At 48.1% G+C, this 14,485-nt stretch overlaps 1 protein-coding gene and 1 pseudogene across 2 annotated transcripts; both read left to right on the top strand.

Annotated features, from left to right (window-relative positions):
- Positions 1-458: 458 nt before the first annotated feature.
- On the top strand, positions 459-3,618 carry LOC310786103 (ubiquitin carboxyl-terminal hydrolase MINDY-1 pseudogene; annotated as a pseudogene). Its single transcript has 2 exons — positions 459-1,845; positions 3,613-3,618. The product of its transcript is annotated as a ubiquitin carboxyl-terminal hydrolase MINDY-1 pseudogene (transcript).
- A 979-nt stretch (positions 3,619-4,597) lies between these two features.
- Positions 4,598-6,619, top strand: LOC310786102 (uncharacterized protein; the record flags this gene model as incomplete). Its single annotated transcript, XM_083647283.1, has 1 exon — positions 4,598-6,619. The coding sequence occupies one exon, from the start codon at positions 4,598-4,600 to the stop codon at positions 6,617-6,619; it is 2,022 nt and encodes a 673-aa protein (XP_083503409.1).
- Positions 6,620-14,485: the final 7,866 nt, after the last annotated feature.

The raw sequence follows: 14,485 nt of genomic DNA, 5'->3' as shown, positions 1-14,485 counted from the left end.
GATGACATCATCATCGTTTCAACAGCCCAAGTTTGGAACACTTATCTATTCCTGACTGTATGAATGAATGAATGAATGAATGCCTGACTCACGCCAAAACGCTTCTCTTGATCACGCGCTGCGCCAGTTGCGCACACGGTAAAAATAGATACCACCCAAGCCTATCAGTGATGATGTCATCAGAAATATCACTTGAGCAATTGTGATATCATAAATCCTTCCCTGCTGAGGGACGATTCTTGCTCAATAAAGCCTGAACCTGCGGCAACAACATAAAGCATCGACCAAGCCCAAGCCACCGAGTCCAATAACGTTTTTTTTTTTTCTATATTTGTTTTATTTTTGTACACTTGTAGAGTATATATTGAGTATATCACTCTTCCTGCTGGAGGACTGGTCATTCCCACATATTGATTGAAGCAGTTAAGTGGGCAGCATTGACCACGCTCATGCCCGAAATGTCAACCGTGTCGTCTGAGAACGGAGGGGTGATGGCCACCACAGAAGAAGAGTCTCTGTCTGCTCTGCTCAGAGCTATGGAGGCAAGAGCAGAGCAAGGTGTGGATCTGGACCTGGAGGAGAGTTCATCTGATGCCACCGACGACCAGCACCAGTCCAGCGACTCGGCCTGCCTCTCCATCTCCAGTATGGAGCTGTCGGATGGGAACACGGCCACGGGGAACCTCCTGGATGTGAATGAGGCCTTGGGAGCCGAGGGCCACGGCTCCACCAAGGTCTCCAGCCTGGGAGCCGAGGAGGTGCTGGGAGCCACTACTGCCACCGCAGGGTGCACCAGCGCTGCAGCTGCTGCTGTGGACGGGGAGCCCTCCATGCCAGCCTACTACCTGGTGAAGTGGATCACCTGGAAGGAGAAGAAGACACCCATCGTCACCCAGAGTGAAAACGGGCCCTGCCCCCTGCTGGCCATCATGAACACACTCTTCCTGCGCTGGAAGGCCGAGCTGCCGGCTCAGACTGAAGTCATCACTACTGAAGACCTGATGGCTCATCTGGTAGAATGTGTCTTGTCTGTCACACCCGTAGATAAGGCATATGGCATGGAGCTCAACTTCCAACAGAATGTGAATGATGCCATGGCGGTGCTGCCCAAGCTGTGTACGGGTCTGGACGTGAACTTGCGCTTCACGGGCGTGACGGACTTTGAGTACACGCCCGAGTGCATCTCCTTCGACCTGCTTGACATCCCACTGTACCACGGCTGGCTGCTCGACCCACAGAGTCCAGAGATGGTGATGGCGGTGGGGAAGCTGAGTTATAACCAGCTGGTGGAGAAAATCATCGACTACAAACACTCTGCAGACAACAGCCAAGTCAGACAAGCCCTGGTAGCAGAGCAGTTCCTGGAGTCCACAGCCACTCAGCTGTCCTACCACGGCCTGTGGGAGCTCAACACCACAGCCCGGGAGGGAGAGATCTCTGTCTTCTTCAGGAACAACCACTTCAGCACCATGATCAAACACAAGGGTCACCTGTACCTGCTGGTGACAGACCAGGGCTTCCTTCAGGAGGAGGGTCTGGTGTGGGAGTCTCTGGATAACGTGGAGGGAGACGGGAACTTCTGCAACTCGGACTTCAGCCTGGTTCACCTTCCTCAGAGAGCCACGCCCCCTCAGCAGAGAGCCACGCATCCTCATCAGAGTGCCACGCCCCCTCCTCAGAGAGCCATGCCCCCCGCAGAGTTTGCCATGATACAGCTGCACACCGCACAGGAGCAGCAGAGGCGGGGCCCCGTGGCCGCTCAGCGACCTGGAGCTGGCCCGACGGCTCCAGCAGGAAGAACATCAACAACTGCAGCAACAGGGACCACAGCAAGCAATGCAACAGGTCTCTCCAAAAGAAAGATGGGAACAAAGAAACACAAGGCTCTTTCACACCGGCCTTGAAAGCCGAAAAATGCACGGAAAATAGGATTAGCGCCTCCGATGTGAAAGTCGTGAACGCGCTTTGGTGGACAATTGTTTTACGCCTTTTGTCCCGCGACGGGAGGTAGTAACAGCGCCGGGTTACCTGGCAACCCGCCTCCACTTGAAAGGTCGTCACAGCGAGCCGGAAAAGGTGCGAATGGTCAGCTCATTCATAAAAAAATTACAGGGGAAATCACCTCATGTATCAAGAAAGTGCACGAGTGAAAGTAAAAAAAGTAGCCTATACAATCATGACTGCAGGGACGCCAGGAGGAATGCTCCGTGCGGTTAGGCTTTATGCTCAAACGATGTTGACATTAGTAGGTAGGCTACAATTAACGGATATAATAATAAGCTTCAGAGGGCTATAGCTGTCTGTGGCGAGTTGGTCTGAGGTTATTCCCTCTCGAAATCAGCTCTGTGCATTCCCTTACAAAAACTAACGTTAAGTAGTCATGTGCATTTATAGCCTATAGCCTACTATTCCCCCGACGAACGTTATGCAAGACTGCAGCTGTTTGATATGCGGGCGGTCGTGTATCGTTCCAATTTTAGTAGGACACCATATCGATCTGCCCGCCCACCATGCGAGTGCACTATCCTCCCTGCTCAGCGGACTAGGAGGGAAGTCTTGTTGAATGAATTTGTTCATCATACAGTAGCCTAGGCTATGAAAATATACATTTGGGCTAGGAGGAGCAGGAAATCCCTCCGCTCGCCTTTCAATCCGGGAGGAGGGGATTTCACCTGAAAGTACACAGCAGCACGGTAATGTGGCCGTGCTGCTTGGCTCTGTGTGAAAGCAATTTCTGTGGCGAGGCGGCTGGCTTTACGGGACTCCTAAACGGCAATTTTTGCGCGATCTGTGTGTGAAAGAGCCTTAGAAAGAAAGAAAGAAAGAAAGAAAGAACAAAAAAAAGGAAGAAATGACGGCCACTGGTGACCCAGTCTTCCAGGGGAAGACCAGGCTGAAGGTGGGGAAGGGGCGGACAAAACCGACGGTGAGTCTGATTCTACTATAATTCAGATGCCGACGCCCCCCCCCATCCTAATACAGCCCACAGTCATTGTCAAACCAATAACCACCTATGTGATTTTTTTCCCCGCATGCCTGCAGCTGAAAAAGAGTACAGTTTGTGGTTGGATTCAAGTACCATCACGGAGGCCAAGACAGTGTCGAAGACCTCGGCCATATCCATCCATGTTGGCTACACATAAAAAAATAAAAAGAATAAATAAAAATAAAATATAAAATATAAAAAATAAAACATTGACTTTCTACCGGTTTGCCCCTTGCCTGTGAATTAATAGTGTGCTGCATATGATAAGAACGTGGCAGGAACAAACAGATATGTCTTGGGTTAAAGGGGGAGGGGGGGGGGGGGGCACACACACACACACACACACTGTTACCATTTTATTTTGGGGTATATGATTGCATATGACCAAACCAGAGCACACACTTTTTTAGCAGTATAGGCACCATATGGCAGGCGTGCAGCTCCCCGGAAATATGGCTCGACGCAGCTGACGTGAACAAGTGCAAGTATACTATAATGTAGATGAGGAGATAACAGGAGAGAGTGAAAGCTATTACCAAGTACTTGTCATTATCCTGTTTTGTCTGCTGTGTGTTGCTTGGCTGTTCTCTTTTCTCCCCCTCTACTCAAACCTGTTTCTAATCTAGGGCTGATTGGTATGGTGGAGCTGGAGGCATGCCTGTCTATCTGTGGACTACATAACCAGGGCTGGAAGCTGAATCCATTGTCAGATTGTTAAACTGCTAGTGGGCAGCAGTTGCTGCCTGTCGCTCAGTCCAGAAAACCTCAGTACTTTTGTATTGGATTGTTCAAAGAAATAATTCATAGTCAAGTCTCTGTTAAGTCAAGATCTGCCAGCTAACTTCAAAACTCTAACATTGCTCTGTATGCTAAGACTGACAGCTGCCTCTACTCCTCCTCTCATAGATTCATCAAGCCAGTGCCATCTGGCTTTGCCCTGCCTCCCTCCGAACCTCAGCCTCGAACCTGAGATCTCTAGTCTGTGCACCCGGCCACTGCCAGGCCGGGCCCACCCCCCACCCACCCTTTCGGCATCCTCCACAGCCAAGCCACAACTACAACCCCTGCCCTCAGTCTATTGCAAATTCCGGCCACAGTGCCTCTGTATATCTATTTGAACTCTCTGTAAAAACCCTTGAACTGTGCTTTGACTCTCTGTCTGCTTGTGGGGTTTTGGTCTGGGTCATTGTTCATGACAGTACTAGAAATCTTGCACGAGTCACTGGATATGATGCGCCATGGGTGCAGTTATGGAGTTGCTTCATGACCATGGCCACCTCTAGACATCCCTTTACCACCCCTTGGCCACCCCAGTTAAAAGTTCCAAGAAACACCACAGAAAGAAAGTGGCCAGGTCGCCGATGATGTCACACCGATGACCGCAAGCAATTGGGATGTCATCAGTGAGTGATGTCATCAGTGATTAAATAAATTGTCACACCGATGACATCACTGTCATCTATGACATCACTGATGGCATCACCGATGAATCACAAGGCCGCGATGATGTCACACCGATGACATCACTGATGAGATCACAATTGCTCGAGTGACACTGACATACATCATTGCCCATGTGTAGTTTCAGATTTGCACAGTTTCGATCTGCACATGTCGTCGTCCCTGTTATCTGAGAATGGAGTGGTGATGGCCACCACAGAAAAAGAATCTCTGTCTGCTCTGCTCAGAGCCATGGAGGGAGGAACGGAGCAACCTGTAGATCTGGACCTGGAGGAGAGTTCATCTGATGCCACGGCAGGTGGCTCCAATGACCAGCGCCAGTCAAACGATTCCGCCTGCCTCTCCATCCCCAGCCTGGAACTGTTGGATGGGAACACGGTCACAGAGAACCTCCTGGACAGGAACATGGCCACGGAGAACCTCCTGCACGGGAACATGGCCACAGGGAACCTCGTGAACGCAGGCACAGAGAACCTGGATGTGAACGCAGCCATGGAGAACCTCCTGGAAGTGAATGCACCCATGGAGAACCTCCTGGATGTGAATGCAGCCACGGAGAACATATTGGATGTGAATGCAGCCACAGGGAACCTCCAGGATGGGAACGTTGCCATGGAGTACCTCCTGGACGTGAAAGCAGCCACGGAGAACCTGGATGTGAACACAGCCACAGAGAACCTCCTGGACATGAACGCAGCCAGGGAGAACCTCCTGGACGTGAACGCAGCCACAGGGAACCTCCTGGAGGGGAATGCATCCACAGAGAACCTCCTGGACGTGAACACATCCACGGAGAACCTACTGGATGGGGACGCAGCCATGGAGAACCTCCTGGACAGGAACGCAGCCACAGAGAACCTCCTGGATGTGAACACAGCCACCGAGAACCTCCTGGACAGGAATGTGGCTATGGGGAGCCTCCTGGATGTGAACCTGGCCACAAAGCACTTCCAGGACAGGAACACTGCCTCTGGGAACCTCCTGGATGGGAACACGGCCACAGAGAACCTCCTGGATGTGAACGAGACCACGGGGAGCCACCTGGACGTGCGCCACACCCACTACACTGAGTTCTCCGGCCTGGGAGCCGAGGAGCTGCTGGGCGCCACTGCCACCGCAGGGGGCGCCACCACTGCAGCTGGTGCTGGTGCCGCGGACGGGGAGCCCTTTATGCCGGCTTACTACCTGGTGAAGTGGATCACATGGAAGGAGAAGAAGACGCCCATCATCACCCAGAGTGAGAACGGGCCCTGTCCCCTGTTGGCCATCATGAACACACTCTTCCTGCGCTGGAAGGCTAAGTTGCCGGCTCAGACTGAAGTCATCACTACTGAAGACCTGATGGCTCATCTGGTAGAATGTGTGTTGTCCGTCACACCTCGCGAGAAGGCGTATGGCATGGAGCTCAACTTCCAACAGAATGTGAGCGATGCCATGGCAGTGCTGCCTAAGCTGTGTACGGGTCTAGACGTGAATGTGCGCTTCACGGGCGTGACGGACTTCGAGTACACGCCCGAGTGTATTGCCTTCGACCTGCTTGACATCCCACTGTACCACGGCTGGCTGCTCGACCCACAGAGTCCAGAGATGGTGATGGCGGTGGGGAAGCTGAGTTATAACCAGCTGGTGGAGAAAATCATCGACTACAAACACTCTGCAGACAGCAGCCGTGTCAGCCAAGGCCTGGTAGCAGAGCAGTTCCTGGAGTCCACAGCCACTCAGCTGTCCTACCATGGCCTGTGGGAGCTCAACACCACAGCCCGGGAGGGAGAGATCTCTGTCTTCTTCAGGAACAACCACTTCAGCACCATGATCAAACACAAGGGTCACCTGTACCTGCTGGTGACAGACCAGGGCTTCCTTCAGGAGGAGGGTCTGGTGTGGGAGTCTCTGGATAACGTGGAGGGAGACGGAAACTTCTGCGACTCAGACTTCAGCCTGTGTCACCGTCCTCAGAGAGCCACACCCCCTCAGCAGAGAGCCATGCACCCTCCTCAGAGTGCCATGCCCCCTCCTCAGAGAGCCACGCCCCCCGCAGAAGTTGCCGCGATACAGCTGCACACTGCACAGGAGCAGCAGAGGCAGATGGAGCAGGACTACCTGGTAGCCATGTCATTGCAGCAGCACCAGAAGAGCCAACGAGAGAAGGACTCTGCCTGTGTCCTCTTATAACCTTTCCATCTCACACACACACCTCCTTTCTCTGTGGTCTCTGTGAGCAAGAAGCCAGAGAGCTCATCCTTGTCGGCGGCAGATTCCATCTGACAGAAGATCTGGACCAGGCAACCGTGCACCCTATTGCGTTGGACCTGAGTCACCAGTCTACCGAGACTTGGGACAGATGTCTGGGCCATCCCAGCCCAGAGAAGGTGTTCACTGAGATTTGTTGTGCCGACATTGGAAGCCCTTCGACCTTGTTGATGTGGCAACCTGGTGGATCTCTGCCCATGGGTCAGCATCATCAGAGGCACTCTCAGGGCCTGGCTGCCGTTTCTGGTCTATTAGGAATGATCTGCCCAGCCTGCAAACCCAGGGAAAAATGGCAGTCCACTCCAGCTTACCTCACTGAGGGCTCTGTTGGGATGGTGGTTGATCCCCAGCTGCCAAAAGCCCTTTGGCCCATTGGGCATGTCCTCAAAGTACACCCCAGTGCTGACAGGTCATGCCCAGGCAGCCGATGCCCAGGAACTGCACGATGTCTGGAAAATGAGATTGATCATTGATTAGGATCTCTACGACTGCTGAGTTATGAGAGTGGATGAGTATGGACTTCCTAGACCCCACATGTCCCCAAAGAATAGCAGCTAAGCAATGCGGTATAACTTAGAAGTGCGGATGATGGAAAGCAAGACTAGGTCAAGAGATGTGATTTTTGCGTCTGTCTGTGGCTGATGGAGCGAACTGCATCTGCAGCTCCTGATGGAGTGAACTATGCCTGTGCAGTGGCTGATGGTGTGAACTGCCTCTGCAGCAGCTGATGAAGCAAACTGCGTGCTCTGCAGTAGCCGTTGGAGTGGACTGCTCTATGTGCAGTAGCTGATGGAGTGCACTGCACTCTGTGCAGTGGCTGATGGAGAGAACTGCACTCTGCAGTGGCTGATGGAGTGAACTGCACTCTGTGCAGTGGCTGATGGAGAGAACTGCACTCTGCAGTGGATGATGGAGTGAACTGCACTCTGTGCAGTGGCTGAAGGAGAAAACGGCATCTGTAGCAGCTGATGGAGTGAACTGTACTCTTGTGCAGTGGCTGATGAAGTGAACTGCATCTGTAGCAGCTGATGGAGTGAACTGCGTCTGCAGTAGCTGATGGAGTGAACTGCGCTCTTTGCCGTGGCTGATTAAATTAACTGCACCTGCAGCAGCTGATGGAGTGAACTGCACTCTGCAGTGGCTGATGGAGCGAACTGCGTCTGCAGTAGCTGATGGAGTGAAGCGCACTCTGTGAAGTAGCTAATGAAGCAAACTGCGTCTGCAGCGGCTGGTAGAGTGAACTGCACTCTGAGCAGTGGTGGATGAAGTGAACTGCGTCTGCAGCAGCTGATAGAGTGAAATTAAGTTCTAAAAGAGGTTCAGTCAGGAAGACTATATAATCTGCACATTCATACTTCCACAGTTCACTTCTCATTTTATCTGCCTTAATATATCTTGCACGCACGCTCAAAATAGCGCCTGTCACTTCCGGGCATCAATTGAAATCAAGCTGTTTGCCAGCTGGTCTCATCTATCCAATGGCATAGCGACACATCTTCACACACCTCCATTGTAAGCCAATCACATGGCTACTGTCCTTTTAAATGGATCTTTCTATCTACTTCAGCCTGCTCAAAATCTGCAACTGCTGCTGTCATTGCGCACCCCTCCACCTCGCTGTCTCCGCCCAGTCTTTGCAGACCCATCAGTGTCAGGAGAGTCATCAACTTCAGGAGAGTCATCACCGCCACTACCAGTATCTCGACTCCACAGGGGGGATATATCTGGCTGCTGCTCAGGGCTGATGCCGTTCGTTCTCAATATCCCCCTGTACTGTCTAAGTGCCAAAGACTCTTAACAACATTTAATTCTCATTATACATTCTGTAATGCATCATTCACGCTGCTATTGTAATAAAGATAATTTTATTCATTCACTGGTCTGTGCAGTGTGTGTGTGTGTGTGTGTGTGTGTGTGTGTGTGTGTGTGTGTGTGTGTGTGTGTGTGTGTGTCACCACAAAAAGTGCATTTCGGAAATTCGCTTATCTGGTCACAGCTATTGCGAATTCGCTCTTGTTTTATTGTCTATTTAACTCTAAACGGGTGAGTTAAATAAAAATTCACCCCTGTCCTGGGGTGTCTGATTAGTGTATAGGTAAAAGCACTCCCCTACTGCCCCAGAGACTCGGGTTCAATTCCTGGCAGCGGTACTTCTGGCTTGGTCAGACGTTCCTGCAGACACAATTAGCCGTGTCTGCCGATGGGAAGCTGGTGGAGTACGAGTCCTGGTCACTGCACTGTCAATCAGGGCGTCTGTTCTGGGGGGAGGGGAACTGGGCAGAATAGCGTGATCCTCCCACGCGCTACGTCTTGCCTGTGAAACTCCTCGCTGTCAGGTGAAAAGAAGCGGTTGGGGACTGCACATGTATCGGAGCAAGCATACTAGTTTCTGTAATGTAGAATTGACCATCAAAGTGACAATCAAGCTAAGTGAATTGAATTTAACTGAATTGAGACCCCCAGTGAAAAACGCTGTAGGCCAAGCCTATGTGGCAGTTGTGAAAATATGTGTCTTTGCCTTATCTGTTTACAGTATCACCAAAAGGCGTAGCCCTGTTTGTAGGCAGTTTCTTCTTTTGTTACTTGTTTAGTGTTGCTTGTTGACTTATAGTTATGTGTGGAATTTCTCATGTCGACACCGACAGGTGTGAGAGAGTTTGTGGACCTGCAACAACACAGACTTGTGTAAATGTTGTTCACCCCCAGTTGTTTCACAGCCCCCAGATATGGCTACTGATGTTAACAGCTTTTGTCTGAGACAGGAACAGATGAAACGCGTCCCTCTGCCAAAAGGTTTTGCTAGCCTACCTACAGTATATACCTATAAGTGATGCATTTATTAACATATTATTTTGTTGTGTAATCAATGTAAGTAGGCTACTATATGATAAAACTGTCCCCACTGACATTGTATAACCTTGAGCAAAACTGCAAAGAACATCACAAATCAACACACCTCAAGGCAAGTGGGTCTGTTGTGCAACTTCTTTATGAGGTGCTGTGTCTATTTAAACAGGTCATCCACAGCCATTGTCTACAAAGAAAAGTTGTGCTTATGAATCAGGACAGCCATGTAGCAGTAGTAGTCATTAGAGAAAGGCCCAATAGAAAACGTCAGTGGCATCTACTTGGCCTCCCTTCTTCCCCAATAACAGCAGACTGGAGGCTCAATCAGACCCCATGGACATGGTAATGTGAGGAATGCGGCCATTTCCTCCTTTGCAGGAAAACAAAGGGAGCTGCTGAAGCGCCTGGCTTGTCCCACCTCCCATAACAAGGCTGCTGCTCCCACATCACACACTGTATAGTGTTACCCCAGTCGGGCCAGGCCCTTAACAGGTTCAAATTGCCTGGTTAATTCACAGGTTCTGCTGACCGTGGCCGACCTTATATCACGCCTGATGGTACATGAGTTTCAAACGATGAGACGGATGATTGAATGTCTAAATCCAGTACAGCTTTTCTTTAATGTTCAAATTTTAAAGTGAAATGTGCTAAAATGGCAACAAATTACTATGATGGTTCACGACTTTTACAAGTGTGTTGTTTGAGTCTTCATATGTATACAGTAGCCTACATGTTTTACTTTGAGATGTTCTTTTATTTACTAACTGATATATATATATATATATATATATATATATATATATATATATATATATATATATATATATATATATATATTACAAAATCAGTAGTATATGCAAAAACTAAACAGTTTTGCAGGCATTCATTTTAGTTTGACAGTTATTGAGAGTTGATTTGAGTTCAGTTGAGGACCAGTGGCACATGCACTATTGACATCAATGGGCAAACTCAAACTAAGTGAATGCCTGCAAAAATGTTTACAGTTTTTGGATATACTACTGATTTTGTAATGATACAAAGCTGGTTGAAAATTGCCTGACAGTTTCTTTAATATAAACAGGTAGAAGTGCAGCCAACCCAAGAGCACATGGTTAACTAGAAAAGTGCACTCAGTAGAGTGCAGATCTCTGCCTGGCACCGCATCACCAAACCATGGCCAAACCGAAACCCAACTGTGAAGGGAACCGCTATGGGAAACACCAGCTAATGTGAGTATGCGCATCTTCCCCCCTTTCTCTTTTATGTATTTATTTTTTAAACTGCAGGCAAATCAACAAAACAAAGACAGTTTATTTGGCCCAGCAACTAACTGGTTTGAATAAATGAATGTCAATCATTTTGGCTGTTACATTGTCTAGTTAACAGAAGACACTTGTGTAAACAGCCAATATTAGGAGGTTCACTTGCTTTTTAGGTCCTACAAGGCCAGATTAGCACCTCCAAGGGCCCCTGGGCACTGAAGCTCGACAGATCCTGACCTGAGCCCGGGTGGAGGGGAAATGGAGGGCACCTTCATGCTGAGGGCCCCTGGGCGGCCTGCCCAGGTTGTCCATAATGTAGATCCGGCATCGGGTCATGTGGTTGAAATATACACACCCAATCACACACACACACACACACACACACACACACACACACACACACACACACACACACACACACACACACACACACACACACACACACACACACACACACACACACACACACACACACACACACACACACACACTAGTTTGCCACCTTGCCATATGTGTTTTCTGGTTCTGTCTGTATCTGAAAACCTTTGAACAACAAGTCTCTACAAATAGAATACTCAACACTGTGTTATGGTCTGTGAAATGAACAGCAGTAAATGTTTTAATAGCTGTAAGCTAGTATGCTGGATCTCACTGAATGAGACGGGTTGAATGCGGGTGAATCATGATAGGTAGAGAATTTACAAATGGAACAGTATCTACCTACAAAATAGTTTTGGATGCAGTGTGCAGGGTTTTTACTAGTAAAACAATGAATGTGATGCTTCAGGCATTGAGTTTATACCAGCTCACTTAGCACTGACTGACATGTCTGTGCTGCACATGCTAAAAGACAGTTTGTAATAAAACAAATATGCACTACAGAATAAGTGAGGGAGGGCTTCCTCCCTGCAAATAAACAAATTATTCCAAGAAACACTTTGGAAAAGAATGATTAATTTCTACTTATTGATTTATTATTGAGCAGTCATACACCAACAATAACGTAAGATAATGGCCGACCCCTCCCAACCTGGCCACAAATTCTTAAAAACACTCCCCCTCAGAAAGAGACTGAGGTCTGTCAAGACCAGAACCTCTCACCACAAGAACAGCTTCTTCCCAACTGCCATCGGCCTCACCAACATGGCCCGAAAGCCCCTCCCACCAACTCCACCAAGGACACCACCAACACCCCCCACAAACCTCACTACCTCCTCCTGAACTCAACTGAATCTCCCCCCACTGACATGAGCACCCCCCTCATCAAACTTGCAGCCACAGCAGCTGGCCTCCTTTAACTCAGACTGCAAATTCATATTTAATGTCTACTGAACACTCCTCCACTCGTATATATTGTACACATGCATACAGACACTAAGACAAATTCCTCGTATGTAATTGGCATATTGTGGCAATAAAAGTGATTTTGATTCTGACAATAGCTGCCTTGAGGATCCACTGATTTCAGGATTTTTTTGTAACTTTCAATAACTAGCAATCTTGCATGCTACTGATGATTTCACACTAAAGTGTCGCAAATCACTGTCACAATTTTTTCCCATCACGTTTTGTGTCACTTCACTTCGTTTTGTGTCACAAAGTGAAAATGTGACTAAACACCGCTAAATCGTAACACTGCTAGGCAATTTGATGGAATGTGATGATGATGATGATGATAGGCTAATTGCAGACAGGCAAAATTACTTCCTCAAATATGTAGTTACAATGAAATAAGAATTCATACGGTATGTCTACTTTGTCATGTTTACATATGGTGTTAACTTAACAAAGGTAATGTAAGTGAGTGTTGCTGATTAAGTCCCTGGAGTGGCAAATATTGATAGTTGACTCTCTTAAAGGCTTCGCATCTACACCAGGCCGGACAGCCCCCGGATGCCACCTGTGACATCATAAACAGATGTGATGTTCGTGCCGATGATGTCATAGTCAAGTATGACATCATGTTTCCAAATTGCTTGCTGGGTAGGTAGGTACACTCTTTGGTGTGACCTGCCAATAGAACTGCATGACATAATCCAGGATGAGGTGCTTTATGAACATGGCCCATTATTGCTCATACTTTGTGGTTATAGCACAGTTTGGTGGTTTAATTATTATCACTTAAATGCTAGTAAAATTATACATAGTGCAACAAGATAATGTGAAGTGTTACCAACCTCTGCTTATCTTGATGGCCCAAAAGAATCATGCAATGACAAAACCTATCCATCCACCCTTATCAGTTGGATCCTGGAGCAACTGATAAGGGCGTAGCAACTGTTGGACCTCTTCAACTGCCATGCAAATCAGCAGGTGGGCATTTGCCTAAGAGATGTGACTGTTGTAAACTACACCTGCTGTCTGGAGAGCTGACAAGTGGAGACTTGTTCCACCCCACAACCTCAGGGTGACCCTTTTCACACAAACAAAAAGGTTGCACAAGAAATATTATGCATTCAACAGCATGAACATCACTATCCAATGTGTGGTGGCGCAACCCCCACGGCCAGCTGAGCTGATCCCAGGCTCTCACATGCATGTGTATGGAGGAAGTGTTGCGGGTGCGAGTGGTGGAGGGGAGAACAGCAGATGGCAGGGCTGTCCTCCTCGTCATGTCTGCTTTGGGGGGAACAATGCACCTCTCTGAGCTCTCATTAAGCGAGGGAAGGGGATTTGAGTCCACGGACAGCTGGCAGGCAGTGTGCCTCGCAGCCGCCCCTCTCCCCCCGTGTCCACACAGACACACACTCTGCAATTAACTGGCACGGGCCGTGGCTTAAATATTTACCAGGCACATGCAGACAATAGGATGTTCAAGGAATAATGATTAATCCATGCCTCAATTATATGATTTTTTTCTTTTCTTTTCTAGATCACTGGTTTACTGGTACATTGGTTTATTGTGGTTATTATATTATATTAATACATGAGTTGGTGATATATGAAGTGATGTACTGTAGGCCTATCATGCATGTAGTAACTACCCACCATACATTGCAGTTCTACTTATCGAAAGTCATAATTTTATCGAAAGTCTGCTTTTCATTATCACATTTTTGATCATGTTGACCACATTTGTGATGAGAGATTTGAAAGTGTGTTTGTGTTTTTGCGTGTGTGGCATGTGCATCTGTGTGTTTGTTTTGTCAGTAAGTGAGTTTTTTATTGAGACTGTGAAATAAGTTCTGACATTTGTTCCATATTGGTCATTGAATGCATTTTCACACTACATTAGGCAACATTGCATTCATAATTTGAAAAATTCCTATAATACTCCTATGGGGATTTGTGAGTGTGTTTCTGATACTCAACAGTGAGGTTATAGTATAGTGAATATATTGCACTTTATGTTTTCCATCACCTCCTTATAAGGGCAAAAAAAAACTACCTTCTATAGGTCCTGTATTCAATTATAGTTCCTATAACTACAAAACAACATAAACAACAATAACAAGCTGTTGCTCTGAATCACATTTTTGCTTGCCCTGCCCCCTTTCGCTCTCTCTCTGTGCTCTGCTTTTTGCCCTGCCCCCTTTCCCTCTCTCTCTCTCTGTGCTCTGCTTTTGATCCCAGAGGGACTTGGAGCCTTTGCATTCCAGTCATTCCAGTCGCAGCGAACAATCAGCCCTCAGTTATTTATTAGTGCAGTGCGTTCTCCCTCCTGCTCAGTCTGCTGAGA

This window comes from Poromitra crassiceps, assembly GCF_964638095.1.
Source record: "Poromitra crassiceps genome assembly, chromosome: 12".
NCBI lineage: Eukaryota > Metazoa > Chordata > Actinopteri > Beryciformes > Melamphaidae > Poromitra > Poromitra crassiceps.
This window is presented reverse-complemented; position numbering and strand designations above follow the sequence as displayed.